The 25,677-nt window shown below is 29.5% G+C and overlaps 1 protein-coding gene and 1 pseudogene across 1 annotated transcript; one reads left to right on the plus strand and one right to left on the minus strand.

The window, feature by feature from the left end:
* Window positions 1–13,740: 13,740 nt before the first annotated feature.
* Window positions 13,741–14,193, plus strand: LOC148546942 (receptor-like kinase TMK3). The gene has a single exon (XM_088499447.1). The coding sequence runs from the start codon at window positions 13,741–13,743 to the stop codon at window positions 14,191–14,193; it is 453 nt and encodes a 150-aa protein (XP_088355573.1).
* Window positions 14,194–18,576: 4,383 nt separating this feature from the next.
* LOC107617111 (ethylene-responsive transcription factor ERF027 pseudogene) lies at window positions 18,577–19,421 on the minus strand (annotated as a pseudogene).
* Window positions 19,422–25,677: the final 6,256 nt, after the last annotated feature.

The following is a 25,677-nucleotide window of genomic DNA, read 5'->3' on the forward strand; positions in this document are numbered from 1 at the left end:
TATTTCTTTTTCTTTTCTGCTGGCCCCAATGTAAGATATAAGAACTTAATTATTAAATAACTTAAAAGATTAATTACGCATGTCATTTAATAAACAGGACCTAATAAACAACTCACACTGTATGTTCATTCAATCTTTCCACCTTATTATTTAGCAAACAAATACTTTTAACACTCACACTGAATTTAAAAAACAAAATAATAATTAAAATATCCAATTTTTCACAAGGTTTAGACTTCTTTCTGTCTATTAATTAATTACATTCCCATCATTGTTAATTTGAAGGAGAAGGAGGAGCAATATCTTGGTCACTATAAGCTTAATTGAGAGTTTGAATAAGAAATGAAATTGGTATTGAAATGATTGAAAGATAAATAATGGAATCTCCTTTATTTGATGGCCTTGCAAGTTGCAAGTTGTAATGAACTAATGATGTTTTCCACGTCAAAGATACGCTCAATCTTTACACATTATTTAACATACAACAAATATACATGCACATATAGAAAGGGACTACCGTTAGCTAGGTAATTAGCATTGTTAGAAAAAAGAAATTAGTTATGCTGTGTATAAGTATATATTAAAAATTAATATTAAATTAATTTTTAATGTAAAATATACACTCAAATAAAAAAATTTAAAAATATAAAAAAATACATATATATACATAAATATATAATAATTATTTAATGACTAATTTTTAATACACATATAATATTTTTAAAAAGCAATAAAAAGTTAATTGAAATAGTACTAATTTAAGTCGAAGGAAAAAAATTTAATTATATAACATTTATAATAATAAAATACACATTGAATCTCATTTTTAGATGGGATATCTTACGGTTTTTATTCAATATAGCAAAATGTTAAACGAAATGTGAAACAAACACAAATTTTATGAGGTAAGCTTTAAAGTGATCATTGAAATTGTACTTAAACCTAATAATTATCTAAATAATAACTTAAATATGTCATTTAAAGTTGTACTTCAAAATTTATAGTCGTCCCTAAAACATTTTTTGTCCATCGCTTGTCATCGAAAACCTGAACTAGACTGCTTCCTGCTGTCACTGTAACGACGTCATTTGGTATTTATAAAAAAAAAAACCCTAACGGCCTTCGAGGCCCCCTCCCCAACCCTATTGTCTCGCACTCGCAGCACTCAACACACGGCAGAGGTAGAGCTTAAAGCGTCAACCTTCTTTGTCATCGTCTCTCGTCGGCCTCCATCTTATCACCGCGCCACTCGCCGGACGCCGGCCCTTTTGCGTTACCGCGTCGTCTCGTTTCTCGCCCTCACTGCTCGCTGCTGCCTTCCTCTCCACTCGTTGCACTCACTGCATGTCCATCACTCACTACAGCCTCCTTCTCTACTTGTTGATGTCACTGCTCATCGTTTGCGCTCTTCTCTTGTCTACTATTTGTCTCCTATTTTTCTCTTCTGGCTCGATTCTCTTCCTGTGTGTGATTAAGGTAAGTTTTTTTTTAATATTTTTTTAGTTAGTCTATCATTTTTTGTTTAATATTCTGAGTGATTTCTTACTAATAATGTTTTAATGTAGTTGTTATTCTGAGAGTTACCTAAAACGTTAATTTGGGCTTGAACATGAGGTTTAGATCCCTTTAGATGGTAGCGTTTGACTTGTTTGGTACCGAAGTGCCACCTGTCCGAGTTCCTCATGAGGAGGTGGGGGTGGTACTTGTAAGAGACTTCGATGCTTAGGTTAGCAAGGACTTTAGGCAAGTTTTTAGTAGATTAGAACGTGAATATACCCGAGGGGTGTCAGTGTATTTATAGTAGAGTAGATAACCACCTTTTTTAGTAGTTCCACATTTGTTGGTGGATAATCGTTCCCTTTATTTTGGGAGTTTGTTGAGATCTACCTTCTAGATGAGGTAGAGATAATAGGAGATATTTAAGGAGGCATTTACTTCTAGATGGGATAGTTATATGGACCAGTAAATCCATCATAGGGATTCATGTTGGGATATTGGAGATTTATTGGGACCTTTGCACGTATGACCTCTTTAGAGAAAAAATCATCCCCTATAGTGAAGACTAGGTCTTTGTCATCCCGACTTTCTTTTTCCCTTGGCTCAAATTCCAGATTTCTTAGTTCATCTTCAATCTCTCTTTGGTTGCGCAACTCTTTTCAGAGCTGTCTCTCCAATTCTCTTCGTTATTCTAACTCGTTTTCTAGCTGTTCTAGTCGACTTTGATGATCATGGAAGAGCTCCATGATCTTTTCAGCATTTTGATTCCCTAATTCCTCATAGATGTGAGCCTGAGAACTCACTCTATGTCCATCACGTTCCCGTTTGTCTTTCGGGGTGTTATTATGAACAAAGAGTACTCGATCGCCATTGTGAAGGTCTCCATTTTTTTATTTGAAGTTGGATGCGATTCATCTTTCTTGATGTTGATCATCCCCTATTATCAAGGGCTGAGCTCCAAATCTCTGGCAATGGCGCCAATGTTCCGAGGGTTACCTAAAACGTTGATTTGAACCTGAACGTGAGGTTCAAATCCCTTTAGATGGCAGCGTCTGACTTGTTTGGTGCCGAGGTGCCGCCTGTCCGAGTTCTTCGTGAGGAGGTGGAGGGTGGTACCTGCAAGAGACTCCAATGCTTAAGTTAACAAGGGCCTAGTAGATTAGGACATGAATATACTTGAGAGGTATCAATGTATTTATAGTATACTATATAACCACTTTTTTTAGTAGTTCCACTTTTGTTGGTGGATAACCGTTCTTTTTATTTTGGGAGTTTGTTGAGATCTACCTTCTAGATGAGGTAGAGATAATAGGAGATATTTAAGAAGGTAGTTACTTATTTTAAATAAGTACGGCTGGATTCCTTTGTTGTACCCAACCTCTTATGAGGTCGAACAAGTAAAAAAGGTGACCCTTTTTTGGTTGGGCCTTTATCCTTATTGGGCCTGACTTTATATTTTGGGTCAGGGTATGAACAGTTCAACCTCCAACGAACTAGCTAAAGATGGCGCGACCAGGAGCACTAGCTAAATTCAACCAACATCCCCGCCTAACCCCCTTACACTGGAACAAAGCAAAGAAGACCTCCAACGACGGTTCAACCTCCAAACAACTCATCAAAACCTGGAAACCCCCTAATGAACGCCCACGAATTAGGATGTAACTGTGACGGGGCACATTTCAACTGCATCAACATACCACATTCAAACTCAGAAAAAGGAAATCTAACGCCTAGGTCAACAAAAATACAGCTATAAATAAGAAAGAACTCAAACCCCTCCCCACGATGAAAAACACGATCGTCAGCGGTACACGGAAGAAACTTAAGTTTCACATCACTACCCTCTCTAACCCATGAAGAAACAGAACCTAATTGAGCAACACTAAGTTCATTATCAAACACAGAAGCATAACCCTTCACCGATTCAGCAACCCGTGAAAAAGGATTAACTGGATCCCAAACCCACACGTCTTCAGCAAGTTTCACCTCTGTCTTCACAACTGACCCTATCTCTACCTTCTTCCCTTTCTCCATTTTCGAGCAACAGTATAGAAGAGAAGACAAAACAAATAAGGAAAGAGCACAACTAACCTTTACTCATCTTCCGCGAACAAGAGAGAAGAAAAAGCGAAAAACCACATGCAAATGGATAGAACAAAAAACCAACCAGTTAGCCCACTATCCCTACCGCAAGCGTTACACCTCCCAAGACAAACCCTAGCCGTCCAACGTGCAGAGTATCAAATTCAATTTAACACCCTTCCCAAAACCTAAAGTGCATTAAATGCAGTTTCACTTTCCAAAATACAATTCTCTCTCCTACTACGCACTCCGCGCGAAAATTCAAAACAACTTCAACAAAGGCAGTGAACAAGTTAAGCTTGGGGGCTCCGAGTTATAGCTTGGCACAAAAACCGAAATTTCCGCAAAATTCAGTTCCGAGTTATAACCCACATGTATAAGCTTAACCTGTTCATAAGATCAAGAAACAGGTCAACCTTGGGAGCTATGATCCGTTAGAGTAAAGCAAAACAAACAACATCAAACTCGGAACTGAACTAACGCATAAACCCTCCCCAAATCTCTCCTTAAACCCCGAAAATAAAGCACACAACGAATGGAGGCTCCACCCAGTCCAACAAATCCGCGTAACCACCCTCAACAAACCCCAATATATACGAATGACATACCCAAGTTGTAGGAACGCTATTCACTCTAGTTTTTCCTCTTGAACTCTCTCATACTCACACTTACTTGAGTGTTGGAGTCCCTTTTCAGGTACTCAACGCCGCCTCTCCAGAAGAAAACGACGTTCCACCCTCATCACTCCAAAGAAAGCCAGTCTGTGTGTTACCAGAACGTGCTATACTTCGGAGTCGATTCTCATACAAAAACATATATAATATATGGTCTTTCTGCTTTTACACTATTGTTGCTACTATAATTTTATTTAAATTTACTGCTGAAATTTAAAATAAAGAATAATAATTATCGAAATGAGTCATTAGGATAAGACACGTAGGGAGGTTTTAGAATCAAACCGAACTGGTATGGAGTTTAGTTTACCAATTCTCTTGTGGAATTGGGCAGTCGAGTTCAGTTTACCTCACATTAGACAGAAACTTAAAGATGATAAAATAGTTCGTCGTGTAGTTATATTTATACAGGGTAGATGGTCCATGTTGATGGCACCATTGCCGGCCAATGTCCGTTGTCCAGCTATATTCACGTGGGAGATCAGATGGACGCACGCTCTTTTTGTTTTGTCAGAAATTATTTTCTCAGGTTCATCAGATTTGGATGCATGGCCAAAGCAAAACTGTAAGTAAAAAAGGAGCAAAAGTATGCAATATTATTGGCCAAGAGTAGGTCAAGGTCAAGCTACCCCCACAAATCTTAAAAAAGGTATTGGGTCATATCTGCCCTGCACTACTTTATTCACCTTTATTGTGCTCGCTGCTCACTGTACTACTCACTTTAATTAGGAGTTACTATCTATATTTTGAAAAAACAATTGTAAATTATAATGTATATTATCGCTATAGACCGTTAAACTTCTAATAAAAGCGTACAATGTTTTTTTTTTTAATTACTGAAGATACGGAGACTCGAATTCGCAACCTCTTAATTAAGTATGGATAGATTATGTCATTTGAGCTATTGCTTCTTGGCTAAAAGCGTACAATGTTGATGTATCATAAGTATAATGGTTTTATACGGTGATGATAGCATATAAGCTGGGGGCAGGGGGATGTATGATGATGTACAATCTCAGTAAAATAGATCAGAGTACATAGCGACCCATAAATTTCAAAAACAAAAACAAAAACAAAAACAGAAATAGTTCAACCAGCGAAAAAGCCTTGGATAACTTCTGAGTATCAAGTTTAGGGTCATAAATAATTATAATTTATTTTTTTAGTATTTATTAAATTAATTATTAAATTAATTATTTAGATAAAATATATATTAAAAAATAATTTATATATTAAAAATAAATTAATATATATATTTATGTACAAATATATAATAATAAATTTAATAATTAATTTTTATCCTATACATAATATTTTAATTTATAAATATAATATAAAAATAAAAATATGAACATGATTATATAAATTTTTGCAAACACTTATTAAAAAATATATTGAATATTTATAAATATTGTTTAATAAGGCTTTAATTTGATAATTTTATTTTATCAATTGATAGAGTAAAGATAATTATTTTGTTGTAGTGTATATATGATTCCGTCAAAATTAAACTATATATGCGTTGTGTTGTATATATTAATATAAAACAAAATTAGTAGTACAAGAGTTTAAAAGTTTTATTAACAAGTATTTTAAAATACTCTTTGTAGATATTATACAAATAGATATTTTAAATAAAAATATAACTTAAATATAAACTTTTTTTTAATAAATAGTATGTTTGAAACACTTAAGTAAATACACATATTATATATAAATACAGAGAGTGCTTCCAAGTCCCAATGCAATCCCTATTTATTGTATTATTTCAAATTTTTATGTTACAAAATAATTATTTATATATTTTTATTTATTTAAAATAAGTAACTTTATGATAAGTATCCGAATCATCATGAAAAAATTCTACAAATTACACCAAAATCAGTCATCAAAATCAGTCATCAATATAAAATATATATCGAAATACAATTACAGATTAAAAATAAATTAAACCACACATGTATTTATACACAAATATATTGATGATTGATTTTTGTATACGAATAATATTTTTAAAAAATTTTAAACTTAATTTTTATTATTAAAAAATATAAATTTAAAAATTAAAAAACTCTTAAATAAAAAATATAAAAATATAATTATTTAATTTACATTTTAGTGAGAAATGATTTTATATGTGATTTGAGGTATTAAAATTTGTTTGGTAAAATGTTCCTCTTCACTTTTGAGATCAATAATATTCCAAATAAACTCATTTTTCATTTCATCCAGGCCAGCTTTGAATCGAAGTGGAGTGAGTAGTAGCAGCGAGTGTACGGCCAGCTTTGAAGCTTTGATTTTGGTGAAGATGAAAGCTCTGGATTGTACGGACACTCATAACCATTATCCATATAATAATGAGGTCCTTCTTCAGCTCTGTAGAAGCAGGCAAGTACTGCTTCTTTCTTTCTTTTCTCTTACTTCTTCGTTCTGCATTATTATCCCTTACGAAGAAAACAAAAATATTCAAAAAAAAAATTATATAGAGTATGTATTTATTGTGTTGAACTTGAAAGGAAGAAAAGAATTTTAAGACAAATGTGTTTTGTTCTTAAATTAAAATGCCCTTACTTAAGCATGCAATTAGATCTAAAATTTTCTATTATCAGCGTGTCATAACGATTCTTAAAATAGAGATCCTGTTTTCTATTTATATCGTATTTGCAAATTAAAATTACAAACTCAAATAATTTTAACTTAAATTTTGATAATATTAACTTAAGATTATTTATGATTCTTAACACAACTATAAGCCGATATTAATTTATGTCTCTTTTTAAAATCATCTTATAATTCTTAAACAGAGTATATAGACATGCCTCCTCTTTATATTATATTTGTAAATTAAAAATTACAAACAAAAATGATTTTAACTCGAAAATTTGATAATATTAACTTAAGGTTATTTATGATTTTTAACTCAACTATGAGTTGACATCAGTTTATGTCTCCTTTTCAAACTGTTATAACTCTTAAACAGAACACATAGATATTGCTCTTTTTTTATATCATATTTGTAAACTAAAAATTTCAAACTAATGTAATTTAACTTGAATACTAACTTAAGGTTATTATTTATTATTTTTAACTCAATTATAAGCTGATGTTAATTTATGTTTTTTTTTTTTAAATTTATGTTATAACTCCTAACCAGAGCATATAGAGTATAGACACTATACCTGCCCTTTGTATCATATTTATAAACTGAAAATTGCAAACTAAAATCATTTTACTTTGAAATTTTGATAATACTAACTTAAAGTTATTTATAATTTTTAACTCAATTATGAGCTTTTAGTTTATGTTTCTTTTTAAAATAGAACATACGTACGTTGTCTTCTCTTTATATCATATTTATAAACTAAAAATTGTAACCCAAATTTTTTTAACTTAAAATTTTGATCATGTTAACTTAAATTATTTATGATTTTTAACTCAACTATAACTTGTTAATTTGATATCTCTTTCTACAAGCATAATTTTTTTTTTTTATGATTTATGTACTTGTTCTAGCCTATTTTCTACCACAAAGTCTAAATGTAGTTTTTATTATGACTATGTACTTATTTCAATTTATTTACCTTATGAAACTTAATGTATTTTCTTATCTTTGTATTAACATGTTTTTATTATTGCAAAAGAAAAAATAATTTATTTATAGGAGATAATAACGACACTCTTATTTTGTAATAACTCATTTTTTTTTTATCGTAATGGGATGGTGGTTTATGTTTTAAATTTTATCTCAAAAAAAAAAAAGTATATTTTTTTATTATTTATGTTCTTGTTTTAGTTTATTGTTTACCATAAAGTCTAAATGTAATTTTTTTATGATTATGTACTTGTTTCAATTTCTTTATCTTATGAATCCTTAATGTATTTTCTTATCTTTGTATTGATGACATGTTTTTATTATTGTAAAAAAAATAGTTTATTTATAATGCAAAAAAATAGAGTGATGACATTATAAAAGAACAGAATGAACTGATTATCTATTTTCTTTTGATATAATTTTAAATGAGTGATAGATAAATAATAAACATTCTACATGCAATAATTAATTAAAGTTATATATATATATATTAGTCATTTAAAACTTAAAACTTGAATAAGAGGTGTTTTTCTTTATAACTAAAGGTGGAAATAAATTGAACTGAGTCGAGCTTGAACATTGACAAATCTATCACATGTTATAAATAGATAGTCCAAAATCTAGACCTGTTATTTTTTATAAACTTTTTTTAAGATTCGAGTCCAACTTGTTTAAAGTCCAACAAGTCTAGAAGCCTTTTAAAAAATTTGTTTCGTGAATTATAACACAAAATAATAAATTTAAAAATTCTAAATCGACATTAAATGCATTTTAATATTTATAATTTATCATTTGTAAAATATAATTCATTTGTATATCAATTATTTGTCACATATCATAACCATATTTACAATTTATAAACTTTTTTTTTTAACAAAAAACTACAATTTTAAGTAATCTTAAACATGAATTCTTTTTAGTTTTGTTTTAGGTTTAATATAAGTGAATAGTTAAAAATCTAAAATAAAAATAATTTATTTTTACAAAAAAATTATTTTACCGAATCAACCAAACAAACTTCGTACGTATACTTTTTTAAAATCTATGACCTGACTACTTTTTTTAACTAATAATCTTTACAAAAAGTCTAAAATCTAGCTTGTTTAATAAAATAAATTGAACCGAATTGAGGCTAACACGAGCCGAGTCACAAACTCTCCGATTGGATAACCTCATCCTCTTCCACCCCTACTTATACCTCATAAAAGTTAAAAGTTAAAACTTAACACAAAGGCGTTCCCTCCTTAGCTTATATCATATTCTTTTTTTATTGGTGACTTAGCTTATATCATATTTACAAACTGTAAATTGTAAACTTATTCTTTAATTTAAAATTTGGACAATAGCAACCTTAAGTTTTTATGATTTTCAGCTCGGGTATATTATATATGGAAAAGTATGAGGAGCTAATGAAATATTTGTACAATATATACAATAAAAGTTTAGGAAATATTAGAGATATAACTATTAGTGTTTTCTTTTCTCATCAGCTGAAGCTTTTTGGATGAGTGGTATCATGAGCGAACATGTCCAGGATTAAGCATCAAACTAGCCCTAAAACATTATATTGTTGTCATGCTATAAATCGTTGAAATCATTATCGTTTGCCCATGAATTAAACTTAAATAGAGAAGGTCTTTGATCACAATGTATTGGTGTAGTATCTGATTCCATATTTGTGTAATTTAGAGTTTAATTTTTATTATTTTTTACATGTCACTTTATTTTTATACTGCCAATGATATTTTGTGTATTTGAATAAATTGTGTGCCTATAAACCGTGAATCATTTCAACTGCAATCTTTGGTGGGTTTTCTATGACATTTTATGTGTAACTAAGTGATGATTATGATGTCTTTGTAAAAAAGAATTCATGATTATCATATGGGATTAATACAGATCTAAAGTAAAGATATCTAGTTTAAATAATGGGAACCAGATATTATAACCTTATGTGTAAACTAAAGTCATAGTTGTTAATATTATAATTGGAATTTTGTTAATGGGTAGATAAAAAAAATACTTGTTAAGATTATTAAAGTGATTCTTGTTAAAGTTTTACAAAAGAAATACATCATTAAAGTATGAGAAAAGGATAAATAGGTTCTTGACTTTTTGTTATGTGGACATTTTTATCCTTGACTATTGAAAAATATTTTTAAGTCCCTAACCTTCACAAAATTTGGACGGATCAGTCCCTGATGGAGGCATTTGGATGGAGGGACTGATCCGTCCAAGTTTTGTAAAGGTCAGAAACTTAAAAGTATTTTTCAATGGTCAGAGACGAAAATGTTCACAGAGCAAAATGTCAAGGACTTATTTGTCCTTTTCTCTTAAAGTATTTTATACAATAACAAATTAAATCCACATAGATGAGAGATAACCCTGATCCCCTGACTTCTAACATTTCTAGCGGTTGTTAAGTCACCCCCTTATCAAGATCTCTTGCCTTAAATTGACCAGCATTTTTTAAAAAATAAAACCTAAAAATGTCTATTTTCAAACAGGTTGAATCTTGGTTTTGGTGCTGAAGAAGAGGTTTGGCCCTGTCCCTGGATGGAAGACTGAGGACTGAATTCGTGGACCCTGAGCCAAGATAAGTGATTGTAGAAATCTTCAAAAGCAGGTAAGAACTGTTTCTTTCCTCTTAATATCTTTTTAAGCTATGCATGCAGCATGCATTCAGTGAAATATATAGGAAATATACTAAAAAAGACTACTTATGACCTATGAAGCACGGATTCTTCTATGGTGTCGGCGTATCCGTGTCGGACACGAATCCGACACCGACACTCGACGGATACTTTAAACAAGCGTATTGGTGACGTGTTTTTTTTGCGGTGCAGAATTTTGGTGAAGCTATCACGAATCCGAACGAATCCGATCCGATTTTGTGGTTTTATGGCCCAATTAACCGATTTTTTATTTTAAAATATTTTAAAATCAAAACAACTCAAAATTTAAATTTAAAAATAAAATAATTAATAAAAGCAGAGTTGATGATAACAGTCTAGATCTGAGTGAGGTTTCGTATTTATCTTTAGATGAACCAAACATAGAAGCTGTGGTATTTGCGGATGATGGACTTGGAGGAGAAGAAATTGATACATTTTCTGTTAGCGAGATGGTAAGAGTAGATTAAAATTTTTTATTTTTTTTAATAATTGCATAATTTTTAGATTTTTTTTATGCAACTATATTTCCTCTTATATTTACAATATGATATTTTATTAATTTAATATATTATTTAAATTTTAATTCACAACGTATCCTAAACATGTCGTATCCAATTTTTTATAAAAAGAACGTGTCGGCGTATTCGTGTCGTGTCGTGTCCGTATCGCGTGTCGTATCGGTGCTTCCTAGCTTATGACTACTTGGATTTTAGCAAGGTTATATATACAGAGGAATGTTAGAGGTCAGAGAAATATTAAAATTTATTATTTTTGTTTATCAATTAGCGGTTAATATATAAATATTTTAATGTTAGAGAGAGAAAAAAAGTTAAAATTTATTTTATTTAATATTTATTAATTATTACAACAATTAATGTATAATAAATAAGATAAATTTTAATTATTTTTGGCTAATTTATTTTTATTATCAAATATTTTTAATTTAAAAATATAGAATAAAATATGTTGATGAATTATTAAATTAAAAAAATTAAATTAATAGATAAATAATAATAAAAAATAATAAATTTTAATAATATCCTAACATTTTATATATATATATAATAGGAAAAGGGCTTTTTATTTTAAGAAGTCATGATGAGGTATAGTCCTGGACTTTCGTATATGTCTTTTGTCATGTGAATTTGCATTGAAATCAAATATCATATATCTGCAAGAGCAAACGTGAGATGGCTGATGGCCAGAATAGTGAGTTACATGCAATTAGGACACCCAGACTTCAGATGTTGATGTTGTTTTATATTTATTGTGTGTTATTATTTTCTATTTATACTTTAATAGTGTTGTGATTTCCTTAATTATGGTTAATATCTTTGATATTTTGCTGGTCATGTGTCCTAGAGCTTTGTATCAATTCCTGTTAATTAATTAGCTTTGTTGATTTTGGAAAGAAGGAATCTCAACTCTCAAATCCTTGCGGTAGTGTGTTATATCTATGTTAAAAAGATAAGCAATGTTATATAATTAATAAATATTATTATTTTTTATTAGTACTTAGTCAACAATAATTTAATTCATATTTATAAATATTTTGCATAAAAGTATATAATTTATACGTATATTTATTAGAATTTTATTCATATAAATCAATACAGTTTGTATCTATGAATTAATATAATTTATACTCACATTTTTTAGAATTTACACATATAAATTAATAAAATCACAATTTAGTATTTATATTAGTTAAATAATAATAAAAAATACTAAAAATTATTGGTTTTCAAAAATTTCTCTAAAAATATATCTCTTGAATCCTTGTTTTTATTTTTTTATGAGTTCAACTAGGTCACAAATAAATTTTTTCAGTAAATATTAGTCAATATTTTTAAAATTATTTTTTTATTTTAAATTCTAAATTTTAAATACTAAATTTAAATTAGGTGATTCAATTTACTATGTGTTACCTTTACAAATAAATCGAATCGACTTGATTAATTAGATTTATTTAAGGATCTAGCACATATTCCAAAAACAATGCTATATTTAGGATAGACATATAGTCAATTTTCATTTAAAATATCTACATAAATTTAATATTAAATTAATTTGTTAATGTAAATTATCCTATAGTTTATGAAACTAAAGAAATTACCATTATTTCTAATTTCACATTGCTTAGTAATACTGCACATTAATTTATTTTTAAACTATATCATAATATAAAAGTAAATTAATAAGCACATTTGTTCTATAGACAAAGATCTAACCATTAATAAATGGTTAAAGAAGTATGAGCCACAAAAAAATACATGTAACTAATACATGATTATTGATTATCAGATTTATCAAAATTAAATTCAAAACATTGTTAAAACAATCATTATTATTATTTTATTGTTGAGAATTCAGTTACGTTATTTCAAATTTTCATTAATTTATTTGGTAACCGTAACTATTTAAAATATATCAATACCTCTTATATTTTTACTTTTTTTTGGTTGACGTATTATCTTTGATATACTCTAACACTAGATAAACTTCTTAATAGTACATATTGCACGCACTGTGTCTTTGGATGTCCACCTCTTAAACTGAGAAAGCTATTATAAACTTATTAACAAGTCATCGCATGCATAATTGGGCAGAGTTTCCATCATGGGGGACGAATATGATTTTCAATGGAAATAAACATAGGCCACATCCATAATGCTCTAGTGGAGAGTCATCACCTGCCTTCGCTATATAAAGAATATCACATGAATATGTTTTAATAATTACATACAAAACATATGAATAGGAAAAATGTTATATAATATTCATAGTGTACCTTTTTGTGAAAATTAATTATTTATGATTGTGATTTTTGTCTTTTCTTCTTTTGGTGTCGACCTACATTATTGGTCCAGTCTTGAGTTACCGAGCAGGTAGTAGTCTTAAATTTATTATTTATTTTATAGGTGAGATAAAAAAAAATAAAAAAAATGAGTAAAGGACAAATTCGTCTCTAACCTTTTTTTTGTGGACATTTTCGTCTCCGAAGATTGGAAAATACTTTTATGTCCCTGACCCTCTGAAAAAGTGGACATATTTACCTCTCCGTTAGAGTTGTTCCGTCTGGCCTGACGGAAAACGGTGACGTGGCTCTCGTGGCGCTTACCTGGCCGTTACGAGCTGCCACGTGGGATGAGCTTTTGAAAAGAGGACGTATTAGTCCCCAGGAACCAAAACGTCGCCGTTTCTCCCCCACCCCCAATCTATGAAATCCTTGAGCCCTAATACCCCTTACTGCCAATGGACCCGCATTACCTGCGACTCCTCCAACCTCACCAAAATAACACTCTCCTCTAAGTCCCTTACCGGAACTCTCCCCTCCGATCTAAACTCCCTCTCTCAGCTCACTGACCTATATCTTCAAGAAAACTCCCTCTCCGGCCCACTCCCTTCTCTATCCGACCTCTCTAACCTCCAAACTGCCTACTTCGGCCACAACAACTTCACCTCCGTCCCTTCCACCGCATTCTCCGGCCTCACCAGCCTCCAGAAACTCAGCCTCTTCAACAACCCTTCCCTATCCTCCTGGCCCTTCCCCACCGACTTAACTCAATCATCAACCCTCAGCGACCTCAATTTCGGTTCCGCTAGAATTACCGGCGACCTTCCGGACATCTTTGACTCCTTCCCCAGTCTCCAGAACCTTCGCCTCTCCTAACAACAATCTCACCGGAGCCTTGCCCAAGTCCCTTGCCTCCTCCTCGATTATCAACCTGTGGCTTAACAACCAACAAAACTGTTTATCGAGGACAATTGAGGTTCTCTCCAATATGACGCAATTGTCTCAGTTGTCGCTCCACAAGAACCAGTTCACCGGTGGGATCCCTAATTTGTGCAAATGCGATAGCCTCTTTGATTTGCAGCTTAGGGATAACAAACTAACCGGGGTCGTTCCGAGCTTATTGATGGCGCTTCCAAGCTTGAAGAACGTATCTTTGCAATGAGTTGCAGGATCCTGTGCCAGTGTTCCGTAAGGGTGTGCAGGTTACTCTTGATGGGATAAATAGTTTTTGTTGAGATACTCCTGGACCTTGTGATGATAAGGTGATGGTTTTGCTTAAGGTTGCTGAGGATTTTGGGTATCCGAGTCAGTTTGCGGAATTGTGGAAAGGGAATGATCCTTGCACATAATCCTTTTGATTAGGGTTCAAGGATTTCATAGATTGGGGGTGGGAGAGAAACGACGGCGTTTTGGTTCCTGAGGACTAATACGTCCTCTTTTCAAAAATCCATTCCACGTGACAGCCCGTAACGGCCAGGTAAGCGCTACGTTAACCACGTTACTGTTTTTCGTCAAGCCAAACGGAGCAACTCTAACGGAAGGGTAAATATGTCCACTTTTTTCAGAGAGTCAGGGACATGAAAGTATTTTTCAATTTTCGGAAACGAAAATGTCTGCAAAAAAAAAGGTCAGAGACAAATTTGTCTTTTACTCTAAAAAAATATTTAAAAATAAGATATTATATTTTATTCTTTCAAGTAAAATTTAAAATTTAGAAGATTTAAATTCGTTTTGTTGATATGTACTAGTGAGATTTTCTTGCTTATTAATTTCACTGCATTTGTAGTTTTGTACCACAGCATTATGAAACAATTCGTTACCGTCATCATGCCAGATTGCCACTACTAAAATGTCAAATAGACAAACACTAAATAAGACTCTCTTTTAGAAGGCAGAATTAACAGCTTGAATAATAAACCTACTTTCCAAATATGTAGTGACAAGGGAGAAGCAGGAAGATATTTATGGAAAGAAAAACAAAAAGGATGAGCATTACTTTAATTTACTTGAGAAACAAATATAGTAAACCTAGTATATTTTAAATTCGGTAAAACCTACTACTATAAATATACAGGAGCGTCTCGTTTCTCATCTAGTTATAGGTGTAAGTAAGTGTGTAGCAACTTTAAGAACAGTTTTGGGCTTTGTGGTGGAGTTTCTTATCAGTGCAATAATGAACCGAATCTTTCCATAGCCGAAATATGAGCAGTATCCCCTGTCAAGTCCTTATTACTTAAGACAGGTTCCTTTATTACACTTATTCCTTTTTTTTCAATTTTCATATTAAAATTACACGAATAAATGTCCAGTGGATTGAAGAATTATAAGTTATATTAATGAAATAAAGTTTAGTTATACTCACTACTCACTACTCACTAGCTGTAACATCACATTTTGTTTTGGCAGTTACTTGCTGTGCTTCTCTATACAACAAAGTGCATAGCAATAATGATCATCTTCCATTTTTCTTGGACGGGGAATGAACCATAGATCATCTGAGGACATTCATCCTCTCTTTAAATAGAAAACAGACTGGTAGAACATAAGTCCCCAACATTTCATCCTTATCCTAATTGGGTATATATATATATATATATGACTTTTACAATTAGCAAAAGGGATAGCACGCGCCCCTACGTTTGATCAACAATACCAGCATCTTGCCATAACAACCGTAGCCACAAACTTTGCATCATGTCCATAGCGATTCTATATTGGCTTAATCCATGTTTCAACTTTATTAACACTAGTATTTTTACCCATAATAACATTCTCATAACAACGGGAATATAAATTTTCTAAAATTATCGTCCACTTGTTCTGACAGTATAAATTATGCATCGTACAAAAGATTTATAAAATCAAATTACTTTTACAAAAAAGTGGTAAGTTAACAAAAGTCTCTAGCTATTAATAATTAATTTTAACATTCGTTATCTAAAATTTAAAACAATTTAACGTGTATACTTTTACATTTAATTAGGTGTTAACTGTTAAGTCTGTTGAACAAATAGAAATAATTAATTTTTATACTTACTACTTAAAAATAATATTTTTTCGTCCTGTGTATATAAAAATATAACTAGATATTAGCATAAAAAAATTATACTGATAGTTATAAAATAAATTTAAAATTAATTTTTTTAAAATAATTAAATATTGATTCTAACTTTTAATTATAACATTAGTATTCTCTCCAAATTATATGTAATAAATATTTAAAAGAAGAGAAATAAAAATATAGATTAAAAAGATAAGCGGTAAAAATTTAAAACTAAATAAAAAACTAAAAAATTATGTATATGATAATAATAATAATAATAATATTTTTTATTTAAATTATATTATTTTGTTAATTTTATTTTCTGTAGGGGAGAAAGATAGAAAAAATAGAGAATGAGAAAAAAGAGAGAGAAAGATAAAGATGAAAAATGAGAGTGAGAGTGAGAATTTGTTAATTTCAAAAAAAAATTATTTTAATTGTAAAAAAAAACTGATAACATATTTTAATTTTTTAAATTACTAATATAAAATATAAATTATATAAAGTAAAAATAGTAGAGAGAAATAAAAAATGAAAAGAGATAGATGAGATAATTTAAGAAAGAAATCTATTAATTTAAAAAAAAATATTTTTTCTCAATTTTAATAAAAAAATATCATGTAACATATTTGATTATTAAATTAGATAATAATATATAATACATAATATAGGTATATTTTAATTTTAATTTTAATATTTTAATTTAATTTTAATTTTAATATAATTAAAGAATGTTATGTTAAAATATTTTAATTATGAAATTAATAATTACTTATCCATATAAGTGCAGTGTATCTATATCAGGCTATCGACATGAAATTCATCTATCTGTCTCTCTATCTCTCTCTCTATATATATATACATATAGGACTCGAGAATGTCTTGCAATAACAACAAACCTGAAATAATCTCAAGAAAACGAAGCTAGTTTAATACGAAGAAAGTCTCGCTTGAACTCAGGGGGAAAAAGAAGAAATTTATCATTTATTTTAAATCTGAGATAGCATATGCATAAAACTAGATATCTAAGAGATTCATTTTTTTTTGGTTCAACTTATTATTTCACTGATTCCTTAATATTGGTGTTGTAGTTCTGAGATCGATATATAGTTGTACAAAGTGAAGAGATGATGATGTGTTATTTGTTTGAATACATCATATTTTTTATGAATCTTCAATTTAATCGTACTCCTATCATCATCATCATCAGAAGGAGCTTATCGTTCTTCTAATCGAGATATATGCATTAAATTATTAAATAATAAGAGATGCGTCAGTTAGTATGAATTCGTTATCATTTCACAGCTTTTCAATTAAATGCTGGTGCTTCTGATCTGGAAATATGTGGTTTAACTTGTCATTTTTCTTATCTCACATAGATGCATAAAATCAAGATATAGATGCGTAGCTAGTTTGGTTTGAATCCATTATTTTTCTTCTCTTTAAATGCTTGCTTAGTGTTGCAGGTCAGATGTGAACAATGGAATTGAAACTCATCAAGACAATACTACCTCACACATATAATGCAAATTGATCACATATGCACATTATTGTTTACTTTGATGAATCTTGAATCATGCATATCATCTATTATAATTCTTCTAATAATCAAGATAGATGCATAAAATTAAGACATGTATGTGTGATATTTATGTGATGTCTGTGTGTGCGTCTAGATACTACTTAGCTTAGCTTGCAGGTGAATTTGATGAGTCTTCAATGAGAATTCATATCAAGATATATAAGGAAGCAAACATTAGTTTGTGTTTGGGTCCACAGCAGATCAGAGATACAACAAAGGAAATACCAAAGCTGTAGTCATTCATATATAAATATTACACAAATTCACTATGGACTAATACCACTGGCAGAAGAGATAGTTCCATGTGACATATTATAATATTAAATAGAAGCTTAGAGATGAGACAAGGGAGAAAGAAATTAAAAGGGCTGGTTCCGTGAGATATAATAATCTCTTCATGCCCAAGTCTGATCTTCAAATTATTAGCTTCTTTGGATAGAAAGCAATCTTCACCTGAGAAGGTGCACCGTGAAAGTGAACCCCCAAGACCTAGAAACACACACTCTCACACTCTGCTAATAGGCACCATGTAGTTTATGCTGATGCCGATTTACAATTATTAGCATGCAACATAATATTATGATAATGGAAATGTTTGGTAACCAAAGAAAATAAAAAACAGCTATAACTTGCTTTATTTAGTATTTATTAATTGTTACGATAATTAATTAATATAAAATAAGGCAAATTCTGACTGTTTTTTTTTATCTTCTGATAATAATTATTATATCCTCATCCGATCCTCTGGTGTGGTGTGGAGTTATTATTACCAAAGGGTATACAGGTCCGAATAAATGTCGTCGGAGGAATCATCGGAGTAGAAAGAAGGCATCCTTGGGGGGCTAATCTGCAGTCCTCTGGCCATGTCTTGGATCACACTCGGCATATTCAACAGCTCATCCTCATCAAAATAATCTCCTATCATCCCTTCTACTTGTCCGATACTACTGTTGTAGGAATAGCTATCAGCAGCAGCAGAAGTAGTAATCGCTGGTGGCGCCTCGGTGGTAGTCCGATACTGAGCGACGAAGGAGGCAGCGACGGCAGCGGCAGCGCGAATATCAGCATCGGAGAATGAAGCAGGAATAGGGTAAGAGAGTATGAAATTGGGGAAGTTGAGATGGGCTTCGGGGCCCCTCAATGCAAGAGTAGCAGCATCGTAAGCAGCAGCAGCCATCTCAGGAGATGCGTATGTCCCCAGCCAAATGCGCTTCGTGGTACGTGGTAACCTTATCTCCGACACCCACTTCCCACTTCGGAGACGCGTGCCCCTGTAGCGCATGGTGCCGGAGTGGGAAGTTGGAGGCGCGGCTGCTGGTGGTGATGGTACATAGCCATAGCCGTAGGGGAGTTGATGTGGTATTATGGTGGGAGGGCAAGTTTGTGCTGGGTTCCTATGGCGGCTCATCGTGTATGTAGCAAGCAACGTTAGTTTAATGGCATTTATTAGTGTGCTAAACTGCTAATTATATATTGATAATTTAGATAGGGTGCTAATTACTGCTGACTGGTGAGCATTTGGGAAGGGCTCTTTATATGAAAAGAAAGTGGGCAAGGGGAAGGCATGGAGTGGGGTGCGCCTGCTCATGCAACACGACAAAATTTTAATAATTATAAGAGTTAAGTACAATTTTGATCCCTAACATAAAAGTCAAAAAATTATTCTTCGGCTTTTTCCTTATTACAAAATAATCCTTAAGGTTTTAGTTTGTTTAAAAATTGTCATTTGGACGACAATATTCTTTCTCATCTTTCCCAAATAAAATGCAGAAATAGAATGCAAAAGCAGAAAGTAGAAGCAGTGAAATAACAACAAGAATGAAATAACAACAACAATGAAACAACAACAATTAGAAGAACAACACCAATAACAACAATAAATAATGAAATCAAAGCAACAACAAAAATAAAACCAGAAGCAGAAGCAAAAACAAAAAAAATTAAAGAAAAAAGGGCTGCGGCGGTGGTGGGAAAGGAGGGGCTGCGGCGGTGAACTGCAAATCGCGAGGAGAGGAGAGATGCGGCAGTGGTGGCGGATCGCGTGGAAATAGCTGCGGCAGTGGTGGCGACACCGCAAATTACAACGAGAACGGCGAGAAAATAGCGGCGAGGAAGCAGGCGGCGGCAGCGTGAAGATTCCCTACTCTCCATCACAGGCGGCGACACGACAGCCACCTTTCCCACACCTCCTCCCCCAACTCTCTTTTTCCCCGCCCCATTCTCTTTTTTCTCCTCCCTCGTTTCCTTTCTTTCTTTTTTTTTAATTTTATAATTTTTTTAATTAGGGATAAAATGGTAATAAGAATAAAAAATTTGGTGAAAATGACGATTTTAAAACAAGTTGAAATCTTTAAGATCATTTTGTAGCGAAAAAAAAATCAAAGACGAAATAAATTTTTGGCCTCTACGTTAATAATAAAAATCGTACTTAATCCTAATTATAATAACTAGATTTAAATCCTAAAATCCTTTCATTTTTAATGTTCCAAGGAATTTATTATTTAATATATAAAAAATTATAGGTAGATAACAACATTGCTGAATAATGAAATTAAAAAATAAATTAATCTCAAATTTAATTAATAGTATAAGTAATTAATATCTAATAATAACTAAATTTAAAAGTTCGTTGTTTATGTTATTCAAAAAGATCATTAATTACCTAGCATAATATATATATATATATATATATATATATATATATATATATATAATTTAACTATTATACTGTAATAATGAATGTAAATGTAAATATAAATAAAATATTTTACTAATTAAAAATGACATCTATTATTTTATGAATTATGATATCACATATTTTTAATATTATTATTATAACTCAATAATATTAAAAAAATGATATATAAATAACAAAATAATACATAATTGATAAACATAACTAGATAAGAAAAAGAAAATTTAAAATATTATAAGAACATTATACATTATAATATTTTAAAAATTTATCATCCAATAAATAATAAGCAAATATATAATTAGCAAACTAACTAAGCTAAAATAAAAAATTGTGGTCATGAATCAAATTTTGTTAATAATTTTGTAAAACATTAATAAAAATAAAAATAAAGAGTGAGAGACATGAGATTTTTTGACAGGAAATGAAAAAAATGTGAAATGAATGTTAATTTGTACGATAAATATGAATAGGAGTGAGAATAAAAGAAAAAAAAATTAAATTTTATTAAATAATTAATATTTATATATTAAAGAGAAATAACATTATGATTAAAGACATAGAATATCTTACATAAATATCAAGAGTATAAAAAGATTATTAAAAGGTAAGATTAAATACTGCATAAAAAGAATAAAAAGTAATGTAATGATAGAAAAACTATAAATAACAATTTCACTAAAATATTTATATAGCAATATTAAAAGTTATGTAATATGCCAAGAATTTATTGTTATTATTTAATTTTTTTATACCTTATAATAAATTAATAGATAGATAAATACATAAATAGCTTTTTATATAAAATAAAATAGCTTCCTCAAATAAGATATGTAATATTAGAATTTAGACCAATAATTTTATACTATATATATTTTCTTTTTGAATTAAATAGTTTAGTATGTGAAATTATGAGATTAATGTTACATTAATTTTATATAGATGCTATTTTTTATGATAGTACAAATATAGTTTTAAAATAGATATTTTTTTATATTATTACAATGAAAAACATGACAATTTTATATAAAACTTAAAATCTTATAGATCATTTATTCACCTTAACACTATTTTAAATTCTTCTTTAATATATTATAATAGACAACAACTTTGTTAACGTTGATTTAACTATAAGATACATAATTATCCAGTATTTTTATTCGAAAATGCGTGAGGTCATAGTTTAGAAATTAAAGAGAGATATAATTTACTTTTTTTAATATATTTTTTATTTTAAGTTTTTAATTATATTATTGAAATAAATAGAGAATTTAGATTTGATAAATATATAATTATAGAGGTTACATATATAAAATTATGAATATTAAATTAAATAGTATAACTTTATATCATTATTTTTCTAGCATTAGTACTTGTTAAATTTTAGTATGAGTATCATTTTGACTTACAACAATATAAAATATTTTACACATTTTTTTAATGATTATTCATATAATTAATATAAATTTTTTTTATTAATGTAATATTATGAATAGTATATTAAAATTAAATTTATTATTATTAGACATTTTTTAAAATATTATCGCTTCTCTTTACAAAATCATATATTTTCCACCACATTAATTTATTTAGCTATGAGTTGATGAATGTTTAATAGGTAAATATATTATGATTTAATTATTTTGTTAGTTTCTATAATTTTATTAGATTTATAATTATATTTTTATATTTTTTTAATTAGATTTGTATATTACTTTTAATTTATAATTTGATATTTGTTATATTAAAAATATTAAAATTAATAGAATATTTTTCAAAAAAATATGTGATTAAAGATTTAATTAGGTTCTTAATTATAATATTTTTAATTTATGAAAAAATATTCAATTAATTCTAATATTTTTGACACTAAAAAAAATTTATTATAAAATTAAAAATAATATAAAAATTTAATTAAAAATATAAAAATTTAAGTATAATTTAATAAAATTATAGAGCCTAATAAAATAATTAAATCATATATTATTTAATGGGTATATGTGTTCATCGATTTGAATAAATATATTTTAAATTTAAAAATTTTTGCTTAATTTATGTATGTGCGCGTGCGTAAATGATGTTACTTGAACACAAGAGCGCGAAGTTAGATAAAATATTAGAAGAGCGTTAAAAATATTTATATAATAAAATAAGACTGAAATAAAATTTTAAAGAGATTAAATTAAAATTTACATATAATTTATATATAAAAAATTAAAATTAAAAAAACCATTACCTTTCTTTGCCATTGTGGCTCCGCGGCTGAATATATTTATACATACACATAGAAGTTAATTTAATAGCTAATATAATATAAAATTAAAGGTGGTGCGGGCGACTTCACGTGAAGTTGATATCTGAGAGGTTCGTTAACTGATTTGACTAAATTTTTATCTAGCAACTTTGAGTATCAGTTTCACGTGAAGTCGACTTCACTTGAGTTTTCACTAAAAATAAAATAAAGTAAAATAAAAGTGAATTACAGTGTTACGTTTAAAATTTTATTGGGAAGCGATTTTCTTTGATTGTTTACATGTATTTATACGAACTTTTGTAAAATGATATATATATATATATAAAGTTTTAAATCTTTTATAGAAGAAAATAAAAGTAGTAAAGATTTTTTAATTTTTAATTTATAAAATATTTTAAATTGTAGAATAATTGTGGACAAAATAATCAAAACGCACTGTTACGGAAGATGTCAAAAGCATTTTCGCAATGGCATGCATTATTATACTGTTGGTGTATGTCAAAGTGTGGTCGCATAACGAACACGTATTAGGCACAGTAACATTGCAGCAGTGAACAGTGATTAGTCTAGACTCCTAAATCTTAATTCCTCGGTCCTCATCTCTGAGTGGGGGTATCTCTTTTTTTCTGGGACAGAATGTATGAGAGTATCTCTTTACTCGAAATAATTGATTGTCGAAAATTAATAGTTAAAAATAAATTAATAATTTAATTAAATTTATTAAATTTTTTATTAATATTAATCAATAATTAATTAATATTTTATTTTATACTATTAAAATTTTAAATTTAAATATTAATATTTAAAATTTAAAATATTAATTAATTATTAATTAAAAATAATAATTTTTATTAATTATATAATATTATTCTTATAAAAATATTATTTACATTTAATTTATTTTAATTTTATTTTTAATAGTTTTTTTGTACTATTATTTTTTTAATAAAATATCTCTATATTTGCATCTCTAATAAGTGTCCAAATTAAAACCCAAAAAAAAAAAGAACTAGCCTTTCTTTGTTCTTTTCCTTCTATTTTCCGTTTCTTATTACACACAATTAAATTAGGAAATATAAATAAATTTAAATATTATAAATGAGACCAATGCTTTTATATCCAACAAAAATATAAATAAGGCACACACATATATAATATAATATAAAATCCCTCTGTCTAATTTTGTTTTCACTTTAAAATTTTGATAGTATCTAAATGCCTTATTTTTTGTTTGTCTTAATATCTAAATGCCTTCAGTATTTGAATTGAATGATCTATTAGAGAGAACTACTCATTATCCTACTGAATACTGAAGCTGGTAATGCAGGTCCCCGGATACCTTTTGGTTTTGGCGATAATGCTAAAAAAGATCCTGTGTATTTTGCCCTTCAGTTTAATTTGTATGTCCGAGAAAGAAAACAAAACAGGGACAATAAATTCAAGACTGTCCTATGCATCTCATGCATGAGCACCATATAATGACTATCCGCTTAGGTTAGCTATTCTAATCTGATCTATTTTAATAGAATAAACTATTATTTTTACGAATTATGTTACCGCCTAGACACCAAAATCAACTATTAAAATCAGCCACTAATATAAAATATATGTTAGAATATAAATACACATTAAAAATAAATTAGACCACACATATATTTATACACAAATATATTGGTGACTAATTTTAATGTACAAATAACATTTTTGTATTTTTACTCACGAAAATTCTAAACGCTGACAAAATTTATTCATGAAACAATAAAATTAATGTTATACTTGTTAGAATATAATTAAAATCAATTAGATTAATTAGCAATATTTATGTTAGAATATACTTATGATCAATTAGATATGCTAAATAATTTTAATAAAAGCTAATGGATCATAATTATACTCTAACAGTACCCATGAAAAATCAACTTAGTACAACAAAACTATTTTCAAATCCTAAAAAATTACTAAAGAATCCCAAATTACCCTCCCCTCAAAGCATTGAAGTAAGAACTTCTCCCCTCTTCTTCCATAGTCGATACAAACCCTCTTTACAAGCTAGACGGCGGGATCATCAGTAGCCTAGGTAAGCTTTATCCTCTGCCACATCCTCTCCTTCCTCCCAACAAGTACCTCCGCCAAAACCTGCATCCTATCCCACAAGTGGCGCCACCTCTGGAAAGATCTCCAGATCTTCAACTTCTCCTTCATCCCTGATCTAAGCGTTGTGGAGGTGAAAGCCCAGAAAAACAGTACAGTCGATTCCTGGATCTGGCGAAAGCAATTTTGGTCCAGCGAAACTCGCTCCAAATCCAAAACTTGAGCCTGGTTTATCGACTGTCCTACCTTGACTTCAATAAGAACGTTGTGCGCTAGTGAACCTCAACTTGCTTAGTGTGACTCTTGAGCTAACTGTAAAAGCACCGTCGTCGATTCACCTGCCATCGCTCAAGACCCTCAACTTATTTCTTGACTCTCCTGATAACGTGGATTCCATTCTTTCTGGTTGTCCTCTTCTAGAAATCATGCACCTCACCATCCAGATATTCCAGCACTGTGCCTGTAAGACTCCGGATTTAAAAAAAAATAAAAAATTTATTTATAATTTATTATATTTAATTGAGATTATATTTTTAAGAGATTTTATATATCAATTAAGCAATTCCTTATATATGATTTAAAGCTTTAGTAATTGAATGATAATAAGAATTTTAAATGCTCTAATTTGAATAATTAGATTTTTAACTCTATTTTATAATTTAAAGAAAGTTAGTTTGATTATCTCCAAATATTGA

The sequence above is a fragment of the Arachis ipaensis genome, chromosome B9 (genome assembly GCF_059453495.1).
Source record: "Arachis ipaensis isolate K30076 ecotype BB chromosome B9, ASM5945349v1, whole genome shotgun sequence".
NCBI classification, from domain to species: Eukaryota; Viridiplantae; Streptophyta; class Magnoliopsida; order Fabales; family Fabaceae; genus Arachis; species Arachis ipaensis.